The sequence below is a fragment of the Eublepharis macularius genome, chromosome 13, assembly GCF_028583425.1.
Source record: "Eublepharis macularius isolate TG4126 chromosome 13, MPM_Emac_v1.0, whole genome shotgun sequence".
NCBI lineage: Eukaryota > Metazoa > Chordata > Lepidosauria > Squamata > Eublepharidae > Eublepharis > Eublepharis macularius.
Window position 1 is genome coordinate 60,194,419 of NC_072802.1, and position 20,832 is coordinate 60,215,250.

Below are 20,832 nucleotides of genomic sequence, written 5' to 3' on the forward strand. Positions count from 1 at the left end.
TTGAAATATTCCAGTGTTAAATTTGTGTGAGTATCCCTTAACGTGCCAATGGGCTCCTGTTTAATTTTGTGTTGAGAGGGACTTTGGACCTTGTAGAAAGCATCTTCACGCGTCTTGATGCTTCTGGAATGCCCTTGAGATAAAAACCCTGCAGAGCTGGAGAGTATAACAACCAAGTGTTGATTTCAGGCAGGTAGCCGGGTTGGTCCATACAGTACAACAGCAGGATTTGAATCTGGGGGTCCCTTAGAGATAGGGTTGCCAGCCTCCAGGTAGTGGCTGGAGATCTCCTGGAATTACAACTGGTCTCCAGGCCACAGCTATCAGTTCACCTGGAGAAAATGACTACTTTGGGGGGGTGGACTCTATGGAATTATGCCATGCCAAGGTCCTTTCCCTCCCCAAATCCCACTTTCTCCAGGTTTCTCCCCCGAGATCTCCAGGAATTTCTCAACTTGAAGCTGGCAACCCTACTTAGAGACCAGCAAGGCTTTCAGGGTAGGAGCTTTCCAGAGTCAAAAATTCTCAGAAGACTCTGCAGAAGGGAGTTTTGACTGTCGAATCTCATACCGTGAAGTCTTGCAGGTCTCTAAGGGACCCCTGGACTCAAATCGAAGGACTTGATTTGAGCCTCCGGGGAGAACAGCAGAGCTACACTCCAAGGGAGGAAGCAGCGGCAACAGCAGCGGCCTCCTTTTCCCATCATCCCTTGCAGCAACGGCGCGGGCTGCGGGAATGAGGTAAAAGTGGGCGGAGGCGGCGAGCCGAGCCGAGCAGAGCTACCGCGCGGGCGGGCGGAGCGAGGGCAGCGCAGCCGGCGAAGAGGCCGCACCGTAAAGCCAGACGAGGGGGCCGAGAGACGGAAGCCGGGCCCAGCCAGCCAGCCCCGGGAACCAACCGCCGCCACCATATCCGCCGCCTCAGCAGCAGCGGCGCCATCTCCTTCTCTAAGCCCCGCCATGGCCGAGACGAAGGTGAGGCGAGTCAGCGGGACAAAGCCCCACCGCGAGCGAGGGGGCGGACGAGGCGCGTCCCTCGGGGGGAGGGGGGGGACAAATGGAAATTTAGACCCGAATTTAGTGCCCGCCCGCTCCACGGCTGTGCCTCATTATCTTTTTTTCTTCCCAGTCACGAACCCGAAACCGTCGCTGCAGGCCTTTCGGGGGCGCGATGGGCGGCCTGATAAGCATTTTCTCTCCCCCCCCCCCTCTTCAACAGCAAGGCCTGGGCCGCCGCCTCTCATCCCCCTACCCCCCCACACACACACGCGGGCAGCAAGGCCGCGATGGCAACGTGCGCTGCGCGCTCTTCGCCTGCGAGGCTGCGCCTGGAATGCGGCGCTTCCAACGGTTTCCTTCTCCCCGGTTCTCCCGAGCCTGCCCAAACTCTTCTTACGAGGCTTCCAAATCTCTCTCTTAAAAAAAAACAAAAACTATCGTGAAAGGAATGAGCCCGTGTGGTGCAATGGTCAGCATCGGCCTAGACACTCATGTTCGAGTCCCTGCTCTGGGCCTGGACCTTTGTGCCAGTCACGCTCTCCACCTAACCCACCTTGCAAGATTGTGGTGAGAGAGAATAGAGGAGAAGAAAATGTAAGATGCTTTGAGTCTGCTTTGGGGGGAAAGGCAGGATATAGATGGAGTAAATGGATATAAATAAAGGTTTTGAAGGACCTGGAGCCGAAGCAGCGATTTCTCTGGGAAATTTGGAATCCTAATTGCACTTCATGGCTATGCCCTTTCTGTGTGTGTGTTAAATGCAGCCTGAGGAAGCCGTTCTACAGGTTTGCATGCTGTTATGTGTTGCCATTGGTTGTCCTTGAAAAAGGTATATATGCTTGGGGGGGTTGCTTTGGGTTAACACATCAACCTGCAAACCTCTGCAATCAAAAATACTCAGTGCCTGCTCAGAAGAAGCAAATGCAAACTCTTTTTCTCCCCTGAGAGGTAGCGTGGCAATACACACATGCTTACTCACAGTCAGAGCCTTGTGGCACTGACCAGAAAGATTTTTTGCGGCACAATTGTAGCCCTTATAGCTAGATAAAAAATGCTGCATCTAGCAAAGTCAGATGTATTCCATGAAAGCCTTTGGCACAGTACATCCGTTTGTCTTTAAGGGGGGGTCACATAACCTTTTGTTTGTGAGGGTTCTGCCCCCCTTCCAGTCTCCCCCTGTTGTTCAGGCTGGGTGGAAGCAGCTAGCCCCACGTGTTTCATAGCTCATTCTCATGTCCTGGTAACAGAGAAAGTGAGAGATGGCCTTTTGACATCATTTGCTTCCATTTCCTCTTAACAGTATTCCAAAATGTTAGATGTAATAATTCCTAAGCCAAAGTAAGAACTTTTTCAGAAAGCATTTTTACATAGGATTGTGGCATTGGAAACCTGTTGGCTTTTCTATACGTTTTCTCCCTAGCATGTGGAGCATATAAACACACAGTCAGCAAAATATTGGAAGCAATTTGGTCCTGGTGTGATAATGCTCCTTCTTTAAACAGTTTGCCTTAACACAGTTACAGTTTCGTAAACAAAACAGATTTGTTCACTCTCCCAAACTGTTGTGCTGAATTACAAAATTGTAAAGGTCTTTTCAGTTGGTCTGCATTTCTGTCTGTTCTAACTTACATGAAGCAGTAAGCATGGCATCATCCAGTTCTGTGGATTAAGGTGCACCATATTATGTACCCTGAAAAATGTGGTCAGTGGTATTTCAAATAACTTTACTAATCCACTTAACAGTCTGTTGAAAACACTGGATCTAGACTCTCAGCAAGTGAAAGTCTCTTTCAATTTGAAAACTTCCGGCACCCATTCTTGCGCACTATGGTAGCATGAGCAAACTGACAGAGGCTTATACAATTATAAATGTTACAATTAAATGATAAGAGACTTCTCGTATAAAATGAAAACTATGGGATCATACAATGGAATTGGTCAACAAAAGGAAATACTTTCACAAAATGCATAGTTAACTTTTAAAATTGTACTACATGATGATGGTTGTTAGTTTAAAAAGCAGTAAGATAAATTGAAGGGAAGTAGGTCTTTCAGCTTTATTTGCAGAAAGCTGTTGAAACTTAAGTGCCCAATAGCACTGTGCTTCTGTGCTGGGGCATACAACCATAGGGGGCTGTTGCCGACCTGCTGTATTTGAAAACAGAGATGGACCCTCTCTCTAATCCAGCCAGACTGCTTTTATATTCTTATAAAATATTGCACTGGAACATTTCAGAAGCATCTGTATGGCAATGTGTATGTATATATATATGTTCAAAGCTAAATATTAGCTTATATATAGATTTGACATGTCAGCATCCTCATAATTCTAGTTAAAACATGTTTATTTCTAGTCATAATTATGAAGAACATCTGCAGAGGCTGAAGCAAAGCCTGGTTTATATTGTGAACCTGGGAGGCTGGGCTTAATTTCTTTCTGCAAATCCTGGTCTCCCATGGCATTGTGAGAACAATTTCTGTGCCTGCCTGCTGTTACTTTCACCCTTGTTCTCAAATATCATAGTACCGGTCCCGAAATCCAAATCTGACTGGCAATTGTGATGATGGAAGGCAAAGATATACAAACTTTTTCTGGTCACAACTGGTATTGTTTCTCTGAATATATTAGAGCCTAGATGGGTGGAGGTAAGAGAATATAGACAGGCCTGGTTACAGTGTTCTTTAGTACAGGCTGTGTTGTTTTGGCATTCATATCAAATAGACGGTATATCCTACATTAATTTGGGGATCTGTCCTTAGGCACAGCTCTGCCTCAATATGGAGGGGCATTGTATTTTGGTAAGTGTGGATCTAATATAGGCAGGAATCCCAGGATTAATAATGTGATAGCTGTACATGCTGCCTTGTTTCTGAAAGCGTAAGCTACGGTGCAAACATTATAAACTGATGAGACCAATTTAACAATGAACTGTATGTGTTTATAAGATTGAATAGTAAAATAATGGAAATGTCACTGGTTCCAGAATGAAATAGAGAAGTGGGGTTGACCAGTTTATCACTCAATACATCTTCTCAGAGAAATTGCAGAATTTAGTAGTAAGTGTTCTAAATGTTCTGCTAATGGTCCATTATATTTAATTGTGTTAAAATTGAATATAATGGACCTTTAGCAGAATATTTAGAAGAGTACATTAGCACTTTTGTTTTTAACCTACTGTTATATGTCATGTAATCTTTCCATAGGATGCACATGAGGAGCATGACTCCACAACTGACAATGTAGATGATTCCAACCATGACCCCCAGTTTGAGCCCATAGTTTCCCTTCCTGAGCAAGAGATCAAAACTCTTGAAGAAGATGAGGAAGAACTCTTTAAGATGTAAGTAGAAAAATGGTGATGTATTAGTAATTCTCAAGCTTTGTTTGGGCAGAGTATACTTTGTATAATTCTGTATTGGGAGCGATTGGATCATTCAACTATTCATAATGCAGCGGTTTGGTGGGATTTCCTGCGTTTGGTCGAGAGGAATTACTGCTGGATGACCTCCTTCCAAGCAAAGGAACATGCCTTATCCACTCATCCACCCATACAGAGCCATGAAGAAAGTTCCTCCAAGAATGAATAGCTGTTTGGTCTTACAGGTATTGTGAACATAAACTGAAGGAGTCAGTCAAGGTGTAAACTCTAAAAGTATGCTTTCCAGTTCTTACATATTTTAGTCCTGGTCTTTGACCATATAAATACTTCCATTCAATACTTCCCAATTTTTAAAATATCAGTTAAATTTTGTTTCTGTTCCTGTGTTGGATGCTCAGTGTAAAACTACAGAATACCAGCATTCTACTTTTATTGGATTGTCTTCATCAGAAGTTTGCTTTGACATGTTATGCACCTCTTAGGCACATCCTTCACATTGGCACTGTTAGTAAAATATAAGGGCATTATATATAGTACTTCTAACCAATTCATTCTTTTTAATTAAGATAGGCAGCACCTTGTACTCTAAACATTTTAATAGTGAATCTTTCCAAGCGTGAGAGTAAAGTGTATCGCAGTTTTAGTTAAGGGAGAACATGTTTCTTGGCTGTCAGAAGTTGTAATGCTGCAGTAGGAATTGTAGGCTTAAACTTCAACAAGAAAATGGTTTTATGAAGATCATAACTGAAAATTGGTATTTATCAGTCACCTTTTTGGGGTTGAACTGCACTCAAGGCAATATTAAATAAAATAGTGCCCAGGCTATACACATATGAAAATGTCAGCATTGGTTTTCCACATCATTTCAAGATGTCAATCTTCAAACCGTGCAAGCCAATGTAATGTTTTCATTTGAGTCTGCACTTGGCAAAAATTACCTGAGTGCGCCCAGGTTTGTCAGTAAAACAAAGGGTCTTGTAAAAGGAAGAGGAAAACAATGGAAATTTCTGCCATCTGAGATAAAGCGATGGTTTAGCATTTGTATCTACTGGGCAGTTTTAAAGTAATGAATTGCAGAACAGGGTAACATGGTTATGCAGTAGAGTATATTCACCAACATAAGGCTTTATTTTGTAACAGTTCTCGGTGTAAACTTAAAGCTTACTCTTTCTCTGTTGAATGTAACACAATTAACTGTTTAATAATTGTAGTGCAAGCCTCTTATTAAACCCAGAAGGAATACGTAAATCTTGTTTCCATCTTAAACCAGGTAATCTGTTACTGCTATCCTAGGAAAGATTTAGGACAAAACTTGTATGTACTTTGAGAGGAAATCTAGGTGGAGAAACAAGTAATAAAGGGTGACAGCTCACCTGGAGGTGGGCTAAAAAACCTCCAGCATAATCTGTGGGTTTAAGCTCTGCGTAAAAACTAATTCATGGCTTTTTCTTCCCTGAAGGCGTGCAAAATTGTTCCGGTTTGCATCAGAAAATGATCTTCCAGAATGGAAAGAGCGAGGCACTGGTGATGTAAAGCTTCTGAAGCACAAAGAGAAGGGGACCGTTCGCCTCTTGATGAGGAGAGATAAAACCTTAAAAATCTGTGCAAATCATTACAGTATGTGATTTGGTATACTGCCTTTCCAGTACAGTTTACCTAGTAAATTCATGTGTATGTTTCTGTAGAGTAAAAATGGAGAAATAATACTGGTTTGTGTGAGGTGTACATGTAAGGAAAACTTCTTTCTATGTATATAATTAAAATGTTTGGTTTGCTTTCAGATCTGCAGCAAAAAGGGGACAATAAGCCAATAGCAGAGGCCCTGCAGGTGCCAGTTTTTGCATAGCAGCCCACAGAATCCACCTCAACTTGTGCCATAAGCAGAAATGCTATATAAGATGGAGATAGATGGAGAGGTGGCCGTCCTTTGCTTTGCTTTTCAGGGATTCTAGTAGCTTACATCACATTTCTCACCTGAAATAAAACAAGCACAATAAATAGAAATGGCGATGTGGAATAATATAATCAGAACCATGGAGCAGCTCTGCAGAGAAATTCACACATTAAAATGAGTGGCAGCATATTGGGATGTGGCCTTAATCATAGATATGCATGGATAATATCCAAATAGTTGTGTGTTCTTTCTTTCATAAAACTAGAACCTTAATGCTAACCATCTTGTAAAGTTACTGACAAGATACGTTTCTGTGTATTTGTTGTAGCACTACTTATGCCCAGTCAGTTTTATCTCCCTGCTTTCCCCCTCAGTTACGCCCTTAATGGAATTGAAGCCGAATGCTGGCAGCGACAGGGCATGGGTGTGGAATACACATGCTGACTTCGCAGATGAGAGTCCCAAGCCAGAACTTCTGGCAATTCGGTTTTTAAATGCAGAAAGTAAGTTACAAGGCTATTTAATGTTGCAGTGTGTGTATAAACTGTATTCTGTATTGCATTTTGTTCTTTTAATAATTGTTCCCTGTTACGAAACAAGTGTCCGTCCTCTAACAGTGGACACTTTGACATGCATGTTTGATTGTGGCATCAGGAGCAGATCACATTCCCAACCATTGAGTTCTAGAAATCAGGCAGGCTTAAAGGAATAGAACTAAGAATTATGATGAGACACAGACAGAGAGAAATAGAGAAATGTTTGCTTCTCTTTTACTGTACTGTGTTTGCTTTTGCACTGATAAGATTTCAGAACACTTACCAGTGTCACACAAAGGGAGATCATGGGATTTTGTCATTCCTGCTCTTCTTTTAATCAAACTTCTATTAGCATCCTGACTTTCCATAAAAAGTTAGTAGTGAAGAATTTTAGACCCCATTTCGAGTTTTGAACAGCATCACAGATAAATGATGTGTGTTCAGCTTCTGACTGCCTGGCATTGAACAACAGTGACCTCCTGTGGCCGTTTGTGCAAACAGTAAACAGATAGATGATGAGTTGCATTTTGAAGGCTGCATCCATACAGTGTAAGAAATTATAATGTGTATGAACTGTTTTCTAATAGAGAGAGATTTGTGGCCTCTGGTTTTGAAATTTTGAGCAGGTAGGGCATGAGTTTCCCCTGCATTTGCTTTCAAGAAAAGCGGCAGCCTGCAGTTGATACTGGGGATTGCTTTCCTCTCAAATTGTGAGCACCTGTGAAAGATGCCTTCCAGGATGCAGTGCCTTTCTCTACATACTTTTTTTAAAAAAAGATTGTTTCAGTTTTCAGGTAGACATGAGTGTTTACCCAGACAGTCCAAGGTACTAGAAACGAAACATTTTAAGTGGCTAGATCCATTGCAGCCTATTTGACTCTGTTGCTTTCTTAAACAGATGCCCAGAAATTCAAGGCAAAATTTGAAGAATGTAGGAATGAGGTTGACAAGAGGGCAAAGAAAGGTAAGAACTCTTAACTGTTTCATTCTAGTGAAGGAACACTACAGTCAGTACTGAGTCCAAATGACTGTTGATGCACAATGTATATATGGTCAAATATTAGCACCTTCCTCTTACTAGTGTATGTAGAACAGATACGTAGAGGTAAAAAGGCTGTGGAATGAGGCCTTTTTTCCCTTTCTGCATTTCTTTCAACAATAAACCCAGTCTTTGACTCTCTACATGCCCTAGAGTGTTGCTGAATCTAAACCATTAGCGTCTTGTTCATACTTTGCAAATCCCCCATGTCACAAAGTTGCATGTTCTGTTTTTCATTTTAAGTGTTTCCAACTGCAAAAAGTCTCCAGAAATTTTCAGCAGGCTCACTCTGTGCTTGACTGCAATATTCAGTCAAGGTACTTTTAAAGTCTGCTAGAGTGATGATCCAGGATTTTTTTTTAAAAAAATTTTCTACTTGTGGAAATCTGTTTCAATTGATCTTGGCACATTTCTAATCAAGGAAGGCACTTGTTAAATCTGCAAGTTTGACATTTTGCATTTCTAAGTTACTTCTGTAATCATTTTTGGAGCAATACTAACTATAGAACTACCCATTTCAATTTAGTTATGCCATAGATGGCACATAGATTCAGTAATGAGATGTTCTAAAATGTGTCATAATTTTTGCACCATTCTTATTACAGTGGAATAGTTAGTTGCCCTGAGAGCCAGTTTAGTGTAGTGGTTAAGAGCACGGGACTCTAATCTGGAGAGCTGGGTTTGATTCCCCACTCCTCCACAAAGCCAGCTGGGTGACCTTGTGTGAGTCACAGTTCTCTGGAGCGCTCTCAGCCCCACCCACCTCACAGGGTGATTGTTGTGGGGTAATAATAACACTTTGTAAATGGCTCTGAGTGGGCATTAAGTTGTCCTGAAGGGCGGTATATAAATCAAATGTTGTTGTTGTTGTTGTTGTTGTTGTAGTGAAATTAAATCACTTTTAGCTTTATTTCCAAATAATTTTGAATAACTAAATAAAAATCCAGCTTTTCTTTACATCACAGAGGGTTGGATCCAGCCAGCTTTTCGCTGAATCTCACACAGTTCTCCTCCCTACTACATCCCCCATACACATGTTTTTATCCAGGCAGGTTGCCGAGACGGTTTTTTTGCTGGTCAGATTTAATTCCTCGCTTTTTCAACAGTGGAAAAGCAGGCTAGATCCAGCTCAGTGTTTGTTTTTAAATTATGAAGTGAGGGATTGAGCATATAGAGACAAACTGAAAGAAGATTAATATTATCTTGAAGGTACCTGGGGAAAATTCCACTGTTTATAATCTCACCAGCATAGCCTTATGGAAACAGGAAAGTTGAAGGTTCCAAAACAGAGATGAAGGAACATGATGGGTTGCAGCAACATAGTGCCTGCGCTGATTGTCTGAGTTAATACTGCAGCAGAGGCTTCGTGCACACATTCTTGGACATTGGGCTGTAGTCATCATTCACCTCCTGAATTGTTTTGTTCACACAGGAAAATCTAGTTGCAAATGATGGCTGTGGCAGAGCTATAGCATAATATTCAGTGATGTGAGGATGCAGCCTTAGTAGGGTCATGTCGCTTTCAGCCTGGATTCTCTATCTTCAGTTTGCTTTAATTGGGGGGGGACTCCCCCTTCCTTCCTTCCTCTTACCTGCAGCAATAATTTTTATCTAACTCATGTATCTTACCTACAGTTAGATCCTACCCTTTCTTTAGGGAGCACAGACAGCCTACATGGGGGCTTATTCCATTTTATCGCACCAACACCGAGAGAGAGAGAGGCTAGGCAGAAATGTTGAGACTTGCTTTAAGGCCATCTTGTAAGTGATGGTTGAGCAGAGAGTTGAACCTAGGATTCCTGCTCTAAGCTGTTCTCTCTAGCATCAACAACATACTGAAATACAATATATTTATCTTGTATTTTTATAACATTCTTTCCTGGTATCTTAAAACCTCTTTTAGCAGGAACAGACAAAAATGATAGCGCTGATAAAGTTGCTGAGAAATTAGAAGAACTTTCTGTAAAGGAAGAGAGCAAAGAACCTGAGAAGAAAGAAGTCAAGGAGGAAACTGAAGAAAAGCAATAAATCATCTTGGGCCTTGTATTTTTTTCTTTTTCTTAACTTTTTTAATTTTTACAAGGGACTTTATAAAGAACTGTATTCCAACATTCGAAGTTTTTTTCTAAGCTTTTGCCCTTTTTGAAGAGATCTTCAGAAAAATTCATTCCCCAGTCATGAAAATGTACTGTGCTAAACTTTCTTTTCCATAGTGGAAACACTTATTTATAGTCATCCAAGAGAGTAAATAAAGCTTTGAAAATGGTTATCAAAGGACAGAACTGAGTTTTCTATATGCTTCAGATGTGTGACTGCAGTTCTTACATTTTGGGTTTCTATTTTTGAGTGCATATCTTTAGATGAAATGTGGTATAACTGATTCTTACCAATAGGAAAGGTGCGAGTAATAAAGATGTTTCTTGTATGTTGTGTCTGAAACTGTAATGACTGAAAAAAAATACTTTTAATGCTAAGATTTCCTTGTCATTAAACCTAGAGTGGCCAGCTATGTAAACATTTCTTTGATTCTCCATTTAAAATAACTCTTTGAGGTGTGCTCACTTAATTTCTTCCTGTTCTTTTTAAGAATCCTAGTGCATACTGTTAGCTACACAGTATTTGCTCTTACCGTTCAGACATGCAAGACAGAATATCTCTGGACCTTTCTATTAGAACAGGGAAAATACCTCAGTCATTCTTCCCTTTAAAAGACTCCTGCCAGTGTATTTGATAGCAGTGGATTTGAAGGTTGAAAGGATCGTGTCTGTCTGTCTGTCTCTCTTCAGATACCCCATCCTTGAAAAGCCACCATAAGCAGCAGCTTATATTGTCAAAGAGAGAGGTGATGCTCAAACTAATTTCAAAATAAATTAAACTTAATCATTATTGTTGGCTTGACTTAGTTTTTGAAACAACAACATACTCATTTTTTTGCAGAAAAAGGTGGATACAGCATGCTGAGTTTTCATGTGCCTTTATCAGTCCTTTGCGAATGGCAAAGCCTTCGCTTCAGGCCTTAAAACGTGTTGTCTCCGGACACATTTCCCCCACTGTATCTGTGGCAGATCCTTCCTCCTCTCTGCAACCTTGATTGTTCATGCCTGTTCCACATTCTTTGGGTACTTCTCAGTTGTAATTTGCTGATGCGAAACTGCTGCTTAAGTCAATGAGGGATCACTTTTTGCGCATGAATCTTGAGACTCACTTGTAAAGAATGAAGGGGAGTTATAATACTAGGCTATAATAAACGGGTGGAAGAGTTCTGTGCTTCTAAGGTTTGTTTTATAAAATTAAGAACTTGGCTGTATTTGAACTTGACATATCTTCTGTCCATCAGTTGTGTGTGATCATCAGTTTCAGTCGTTTGTGGTCAAATTTTGTTTCAGAACTGAAGCCATATTGCTTGCCATATTTGAGTGGGTTTTCTAGAATTATAAATGTTTAAACTTCTCTATGAAAAAAGTAACCAGACTATAATCAATGAGATATCATAATTAGGAATGCAAAATCCTTTCTAAATTGGAAACCATCATTCTTGAAATTCAGTTACTATGACCTGAAGAAGTTAACTTGCCTTTATTGCATCTGTATTGTTTACATTGCTGGATTTGTTCATTATACGTATATGAATGCATTAAATTTTTATTGCTATAGAAATACTATACACTTAAGATTTTTCTCCCTACAGATTATCTGAAACTGGTTCTTTAGTTAAAACATCCTATTTTACTAACTTCTGTGGTCCACCCCAAATTAAAATTAATGTCATCTACAATTAGGTCTTGTTTGTGCCATCCTTCTATTGTCCATTTGTGGATGTAAAAATTTGAATTCCAAAATGTGCATTAAGAATGGGAATCAGGGTTTTGAGAAATTTATCCCATATTAAAAGAATTATGCTAAATGGTTACATAACATTAAGTTTTATATAGTGAAGTTTGAACATACTCTTAGCGGCCAGACTAGCTGAAAAACTGAAACAGATTACAAAATTAAAATGCGTTAACAAAATTCATTAACAACATTAAAATCCATTAACAACAAAACCTGCTAGTATGTGCAAAGATTCATTGATTTTTGTTGCCAAGTAATGTCACTGTTTAAATTGTAGAGCACATATTTAGTTATTCTGGCTTTTGACCATATTGCAATTAAGTAAATAAGACGCATGCTGCAGTGACAGTATTAAGCTATGTAAGGGTACCTTGCAAATGAAATACAGTTTTATGACAGCGGTGCTAGCTGTTGCTCAGGAGATCTGCACACTTGTAGAGTCTTCAAACAAGCCAGTTGGGAAAGAGGCATTCTTGTCTGGCCTACTTTCAAGCAAGTGCAACCTGTATCTGGTACATACACAAAAGTCTGTGGCCAATGCTTTATCAAATACGATTTCCCACAGTAAAAAAAAAACCCTCAGCTGTATGTGTGTGTTTACAGTAATAATATTTCAAATACTCTGGAATCCAAGATTAGGGATCTGGTGCTCTTATGTTCAAAAAGAAATTCAGGGCAGTTTGGTTCTTTTGTTCTTTCCTGGAAGAATGCTAACTTGCCAACCTGTATTTATATAATGATTTAAGAAGAAGCAAACAATGCAGTCATGGTGGCTATGGTAAACTAATTCAGTAATTTTAATACGATGTCTTTTCATTATGATGTTTATTCTCGTCAAGCTTCCAGTAAGTGCTGCTAGGGCAATATTGATACCAAGACCCCTCTGAGTCTAGGAGTGTTACTATGACATTTCATAACTCAAGGGTGGTACTGATCAATAAATTGGTTATTTAGAACTAGAGCAGAAATAGCCTAATACTGAACTGTTTTAAAAGACTGCTGTTCCTTGTTATTCTACTGGAGCTATTAGCCTCATGAGGTGGTTCGTTATCTGGGATTCGCTTGCCTGGAAAACTGCTTTTTACAACTTAGCTCAATTAAAAGCAGAACATAGGTACAGAATAAAGTAATAGAGGTCCAGAACAGTAACTTAGTGCCGTCAACGAGTTCAGATCATTTTATTAATTTTTTTTAAATGCATTTGGCCTTTTTAGAGAGAATATTTGATCCATTTTCTTAAACTGATAATGAAGGAGGCAGCAAGACCGCACAGGAAATCTCAGCTCGTGAGCTGAAAGTGTTTCACAAAGCCAGTTTGATTCTAAGCACCATTTACAACAGTCTTAAGCGCGAGTCTTAAATTTTGAAACTCGACTGATCGACATTTTAATGTTGGAAGTTCAGGGTTTCTTAGCATAGACTCAGTTGTGTGCACTAGTCTGCCCGCTGTGTTCATTGTGACAAAGTTTTATCCTATTAGTCAAAGTAATGGGATCAAGTTACACATGCATCAATGTCACACTCGCATGTGAAAACGTGTTAATGCACATTTTATTTTTTTATTTTAATCGTATTTATATTCTGCCCTCCCCACAAGCAGGCTCAGGGCCCCATCCGCATGCATTGTGTTGCTTAATATATCCTCAAATACAATGCTTTTCAACGGGGTCAGTTCCCCATTTATACTGTAAATCCTGGGCATGCTTCTGATTAGGAGTCATAGCTTATGGGTAGGGGACATGCTTTGAAAGCAGAAGATCCCAAAAGAGCTGGGCAAGACTCTTCCCAATTCTTGCTGCCAGCAAACAATATTGTGCTGGATCTAGAATCATTACAGTTTCCTTCCTGTCCTCCACCGTGCACAGAAAGGCATACATGCATTATCCTCTTGACAGCTCTGTGAGGTGGGTTAGGCTGAGAAACAGCAACCAGCCCCACATCACCCAGTGAACTTCATGGATTCAAATCTATGTCCCTTTACTGGCTTGATGAATCACCATGTTGGTGAAACGACAACTTCATTAAAAAACAAGCAAGACCACATGTCTGTGAATGCTGCAGTCCTGAAAAGAGTTGTGTAGAGCCAGTGTGATATAGTGGTTAGAATATTGGACCAGGATCTGGAATAACCAGTTATGAGTCCCCAGTCTGCCATGGAAGCTTACTGGGGGACATTGGGCCAGTCGCACACTCAGCCTAACCAGCCTTGCAGGGTTATTGTGAGGATAAAATGCGTGACAGGAAAAATATACAAGCTGCCTTGGGGAGAAAGGTAGTGTATAAATGGAGTAAATAAATGTAAAGTGCCATCAAGTTGCAGTTGATTTATGGTGACCCAATAGGATTTCCAAGACTAGGCTAACAGGTTGTTTGCCATTGCTTGCCTTTGCATGGTGACCCGGGACTTCCTTGGTGTATTAACCAGGGCTGACTCCTCTTAGCTTCCAAAAAAAATTTTATAATAAAAGTTTTACTTGAAAAGATAGAAATGACAGTAGATAGTGCATAGAAATTTATATAAAATACAAAGCATTACATTTAAGCTACAACAGAAAAATATATTCAAAACATGTAACAGCACAACTAGCTTATATAGTAGTTCTCGTCCACCTCTCCTTGACTGCTTATACCCAAACTTTAATATCAATAATTTTTAATCAGCCATCTCCCATATTTTATCTCTGTATTTTGATTACCTTAATTTATCTTAGTTTCAACCTAAGCAATCAAAGATCTTTCGATTTTTCCTGAATTCCAATATCGGTCTGTTGTGCACATAGGAAGTTAATTTAGCCATTGATGCGTATTCATACAGCTTGTCTATCCACTCCGGTATATCGGGGCAAGAATATCTTTTGCTACATACAGTACTCTTGCAGCTGTCACCATACACTGGAAGAGATCTCCCTGTTCTTTTGTAACATTCAGTAAGATATTTAATAGCATATTTTTCGGGTACAGCTCAAAACTTAGCTTGAAAATCTTTTGCATTTCTTCTCCCAAGAACTCGTGGCTAATCTTGTCAACATCCTGCTTCTCCTCAACCTACCTAACCTAATTAGAGCTATTCCCTCTCTGGCAACTTGCCGGATCATCAAGCCCCATTCATACCTTTAGTCTACTGCTGGTAGAGCCATTGAGCCTCTGCTAAAATTTATTGTCCCAGCCTCCAGACAAGCCAACAAGCCATTGTCTTTAAGGCAAAGCAGTCAGTTTCAGCCCAGGGAACATTTTGCCCTATAACGGCTTCCCAACCATGTGCTCAGTGTGTGTGTTCTGGGACCCATCCACACACACCCAAACTTGTTTGGTCTTTCTCTCTTCTCCCTGTGAAACGTTGGTGTTTTTGCTGCTGCTCCCACTGACTGGTAATTATCACTGTATCCCAAATTATCCCATTTTCCTTTGTTTTCTTAGCTAGCCTCATATGTGCGATGAGTGTTTTGTGCTTGTGTGATTGCCTTTTATTTTGCTTTAAGTAAACCTTTCTGGTTGAACATATGCCTGTTTTATTTGAGAACTTTGGTGGTGATTCCCAGGTACCCCTTTTTGCTGCATCTCCTTTAAATCATATTCCCCCAAATAAATGAGACCTCCTATTTCGGTAGCACAAGTAGAGTTACGCTCTTCTAAACCCTGTTGACTTAACAGACTTAAATATAAAACTCTTTCGGGTTGCACTTTTTGTGTGTTAAACAAGCTGGGATGTGGACCAAATGCCCACATTCAGCATTATGGATAGCTATGCTGTTAGCAAGTATCTTGGTATCTGCTTTTCTTGTGTAGTGAAACAATGTGTGATTCTGCACACGTTGGATAATGCACTTTTAATGCACTTTATCAATCGTTTGAGGTGGATTTTTTGTTCCGCACACAAAAAAAATCCGTTCCAAATGATCTATAAAGAGGATTGGAAGTGCATTATCCAACGTGCACGGAAAGACTGAATGTTTCTTACCTACCCCTGCTGTTTGACTACTAGGCAGTGTATATCTACAGTAGAGGTGAGCAAAGGAGGGCAAATGAAGGCACTGACAAACACCTGCCCTTGGGCACTGATCCCTTTCTTACCTCAACAGCCACATAAGATCAACTGTTCCTGGAAATCTAGTTGTTTAAGGTACTATTGGACTCAAATCTTGCTCTTCTAGTTTTCCAACGTATGAACTTTTGAGAGTCAAAGTTCCCTTCGTCAGATATCTGACAAAGATATCTGGCAAAGGGAGCTTTAATTTGAAAGCTCATGCTTTGGAAATCTAGTTGGTCTTTAAGATGCTACTGGACCTCAATCTTGCTCTTCAGCTGCAGACTAACATGGTTACTTGCCTGAAATCACCCTATGACGAGTGCTAGGAAGACAATGGCATTTCATTGTGTAGTATTTTAATTTATTTTTGTATACTGTTGTCAGATATATCTTATACTGTTATAAGCTGTTGAGAGTGTTAAACTAAAGAAGGATATAAAAATTTTAAAATACAAAATTTAAACTATAGTGATTTAATATGTTAAACAGTGCCTAGCACATCCCCCATTGGTTCACAGAGAAAGATAAGATATGCCCGTACTTAAAGCAGCAATCAGTGCTTGTGTTTCTAACCCCACCACAGAGAGTCCCCAGCCATGTTGAGCTGGTGAACATTTTTTGAATTTTGAAATAGGGTAGTGGGTGCCAAGACAAAATGGCAGCCATTTTGGTGAAGTGGTTTGGTGTAGTGAGCCAGTATGGTGTAGTGGTTAAGAGTGGCAGGACTCTAATCTGGAGAGCCAGGTTTGACTCCCCATTCCTCTGCTTGAAGGCAGCTGGGTGACCTTGGGTCAGTCCAGAACTCTTTCAGCCCCATCCACATCACGGGGTGATTGTCATGAGGATAATAATAGCATACTTTGTAAACTGCTCTGGGTGGGCATTAAGTTGTCATGAAGGGCGGTATCTAAATTGAATGTTGTTATCATTATAAAATGGCAGCCATGGAAGTACAGTCACTTTCAGAATGTTGGGAGATACCAAGCCAAGCATCATCCTACAATGGTGGCCTGAATGGGCATACTCTGAAGATGCAAGAGTCTCCTGGGCTTTTTTGAAGCACTCTCTGCACCGAGGAGGTGGATGAAAAACCGGATCCGCCCTTTGCTTGAAAGAGGAAACTCTACTTGAGTTCAGTTTCCAAAGGAAAGGGAGGATTCCCTTCCTGCGGGGCTACAGGAAGTGGTTCCCAAGCCCAGAGGTATAAGAAAATCTGAGTCTATGGGCAAGCCAAGGGTAAATGGTGGTGATATCCCTGTGTGAAATTAGTTTGATGCTTTGCTAGTTAGCTGCAAGGGAGCCCTCTTAAGCTCCTTGTTTAGACCTGTTCCACTCAAAACCCTTTGGATTTTACCCCTAAGACTCAAGAAGCAAGCAGGTCCCTAGCACCACTGCAAAGATTGTTGGGTTTGAATGTTGGACTTGGATTGAGGAGATCCAGGTTCAAACTCCATTAGGCTTAGTGGGGGATCTTTGGGACAGCCAGACCAACTTCACAGAATGGTAGTGCGGATAAAATGGGAGGAGACACCCATGAAGAAGGGGGAACAGTCTCCTCCCATAAAGTCCACTTCTCCCAGATAAGATCTGCCTCCCAAGCCCTGTTCTTTCATAAGTGAGTGGGCAACAACTGGAGACAGGGTGTTTTCAGTGGTGGCATCTTGCCTGTGGAAAGCCTTCCCCCTTGAAGCTCTCCACTGGACACCTGCCTTTCTTTTGGGTGCTGGATTAAAGCCTGGGATTTCTACCCAGGCTTTTAGCTAAGGAGTTGAATTGTTTCAGCTGTTTTCTAGCATGAGGTTCGTTTTTTGGATATCTTTGTGCTGTTTTTATATCCTTGACTTGTTTTTAAATGCCAGCTTTTTTATCAATCATTTCTTATTTTTATGTTTTTAGTTGTAAGTTGCTTCAAGCAGAAGCAGTGTAAAAATTTCACAAATAAGTGCCACCAGAGAAGGTCATGAACCAAAATATAAAGCAAAGTTCAGCACGAACTGGCCAGGTTCATGGTTCACAAACCAGTAGTTTTGTCAGAGCCCATTTCTGACAACCCATTTCTGGTTGGTTTGGTTCGTTTTTCAGTTTGTCACTGTAGACAGCTTGATGCCTATCAATTGGTTTCCTAAGCAACGGGGGATGGGCTTTCTGTAGACCTTCTGCTGACCCAGAAGTGGCAATTTGCTGGCTCAGAAGTGATGTTTTCACAACCCAAACGAACTGGTTCACGAACCGGGGCAGGTTTGTGAAAGTTCGTGGTTTGTGAAACGTGACGAACCACGAACCGCATGGTGTTTTTTTTTTCTGGTTCGTGCCCATCTCTAAGTGCCACTCTTCAAGGAAGGGTGATGAAAAGAATCAGACAAGTAAATCGATAATACATACTGATTTAAATCCAAGATGGAGGGAGGGAGCTTGGAGGCCTGAAGATAAAATTGTCTTGCAATGCTACCAGCATTTAAAAGATATACTTCAGCACCTTCAGTATGGAGGAAAAGACTGCTCTACATTCTGATTTATTGGTCATATGCACACATATTCGTGTATGGGCACTGACAGCAAGATGCATTCTCCCTCTGCTCGGAAACCTAACTTCACTTTGGTAACCCTGAAGAATCACAAGGCAAGCAGCTTACACTAAGTGCATTTTAGCAAGTCCTGCCCTCCCACCCTCCCCAGCGGAAATCAGAAAAATCGTTTACCAGAGATGGATGCCAGAAAAAGCAGGACTGGCCCCTGGTCATTAGCAATTGTTGAAGTGGGTAGCGACATATAGCACTGCCCTGGTAAGGGACTGCTGTCTGAGATATTATGTGCAAAATCATCCAGTCTGTGACTAAGGGGATTATTCCAGAAAAGCTGCTGCAGAATTCCACCCTGGGACTTTGCATTTGTAGTGGAAGTGAAAAGTAATGGTGCCCCCAAAATTGCTGTACATATGCCATTCATTTCCTTTTTGTGCATTGTTATATATCAAAGTACCCTTGTCAGCAGCATAAACTACATTGCAGCATCCTTGAGAAGGCTGGGATCTGGCACGTGAATAAATTTATCCCCTTATCATGGGGGCTTCCCATCAGCGTTTATAGGAAATTCATAACTCCGAATATACTAATGCCTCCTTTACAGATGTTCCTGTAACCAGTGCATCTTAAACTATGGCGTGTATTCCAAATTTCAGCTTTCTTGGTAGCGGAGGGTATGCCCGTTGGCTTGTGACTTCTACTAGTTGTGTACTAAAATTTGCAATATATATGCAAGTCAGGCCATCCAGATTTTAAAATGTTCATTTTAAGAACAAAACACATCATACAAATAGCTGTGAATTACCTGTCCTTCATCCCTTTCTTCCTGGCCTTTGGCCTTTGTTCCCCTGTTAGAATCTTGTTTCCTTGAGCAGTTCTTAGTCATATCTGGGATTCGACTGGAGGAAAGGGCAAAGCACACCCACCCCCTCTGCAGCTGTTTTTAAGGCAAATTAAAGATGTCCTGAGATCTAATTATGGATCTCCTCTGGCTCATCTATTTTGACCATCCTTACATTAGTAAATGAAGCAGAGGCTGGCTGTGGATGGTTAGGTCTATGCTGGATACTATCACGAAACATCACCAGTCTGATATTTGGGTATGGAGTAGTTTCTCGCATCTTCATACAGTTGGAGGTGTGGTCGAACTAGAATTGGGGGGTCCTCACTGAGCCAATTGAATACCTTGGGTGACTTTGGGAAAGTTTACCCTGCCTACCTCTCAGGGTTGTTGTGAAGATAAGATGGGAAGAGGGAGAACTCTATATGACCTCCTTGGACAAAGGGTGGAATTTAAAAATAAGGCAATCATTTTTTAACCAAGAAAGGGCAGCAGCTGCCTTATCCATTACTTTATACTCTGGCATAATTCGCCTGTAATAATTTTCCCAACATGAACTTACACTTGTGCAATTGATCCCCACCCCCGCCCCACCCCATCATGGCTGGTGGTTACTGTCATCAGTACACATTATTCTTGTCTCTGTAGGGTGACTCAGGAATACACTTGTTGAGATTAGAAGCTAATGTTTATTGCCCACCCTATAGGATATTTTCACGCCACTGTATTCCAACATGAGACTGAGAATGTGTGTGCCCAGGAATACGAAGACTTAGTCTCCTGTCCTCCTGAGTCACATAAAGCAGCTTTATACTGAATCAGACCACCAATTCCTAGCCTGACACACTAAATCGCTCACAGTGCAATCCTAAGCAGAGTTACTCCAGTCTAAGTCCATTGACGCCCATGGTCTTGGTCTGGCGTAACTCTGTTTAGAATTGCACTGCAAATCACTCCAATCACTAAATCACCTCTAAAATGTTCTAAAGGGGGGTGGGGGCCAAACCTGGAAGAATGACAACTCTAGATATTTCAGGTGGGTAGCGACATTGGTCTGCGGTCGGAAGAGCAAGATTCGAGCCCAGTGGCACCTTAGAGACCAACCTAGGGTGCAGCTGGATCTGAATCTCGCAACTCTGCCGGTTTATTATACTAACATTTTGGAAAGGCATCCCAAAAGACAAAAATTGGGATAGCCGTTTATCAGGAATAGGTAATGGAAAACGTATAAACAGGGTCCACCCCTGGTAACTAGGAACTTATTCTTTCCCTATCAATTAGTTTCCTAATGATTCTTTCACATCTTGATGGTCTAAAGAAGCCCACCTCGAGAACTCCCAAAACTTTGCAGAAAAGCAATGCTCTGTCCTCATGCTATATTCCACCCCCTCCCCCCCACACACAAACCCCGCATACATTTGCAGCTAGCTTCTATGCATAACCATGCTCCGTGCATGCCTCCAGACGGTGCGTGCAAGCTGGGCTGCGAACGCTTAGCCTGCCAGATCTGGGACCCAGAAAGGGGAACGGCGCGCTGCAGATCGGCTTCTTGAGAAAAGCAGATCTCGGCAGGCGGGGAAGGACGGGGGGAAAAAACAACCACCGGCACATGATGTGTCTCATGCGCGATGCTTTAATGCCATGGTGTTGTCTCTCTCTGCAGTTCTACCTTAAGGGGCTGGTTGACATCAGCCGAGTGGGCTGGCCTGTGTGGGTGGGATTTCCTGTGCTGGAGAGGTCAGCTGTTCTCGGTCCCTCTCT

At 41.3% G+C, this 20,832-nt stretch overlaps 1 protein-coding gene across 1 annotated transcript; it reads left to right on the plus strand.

Moving 5' to 3' along the window:
* Positions 1-756: 756 nt before the first annotated feature.
* RANBP1 (RAN binding protein 1) lies at positions 757-11,506 on the plus strand. Its single transcript, XM_054996134.1, has 6 exons — positions 757-974; positions 4,203-4,339; positions 5,838-5,995; positions 6,647-6,775; positions 7,707-7,772; positions 9,751-11,506. Exons 1-6 carry the CDS (start codon positions 960-962, stop codon positions 9,873-9,875), a joined length of 630 nt encoding a protein of 209 aa, XP_054852109.1. The 5' UTR covers positions 757-959; the 3' UTR covers positions 9,876-11,506.
* The last annotated feature ends 9,326 nt before the right edge of the window (positions 11,507-20,832 follow it).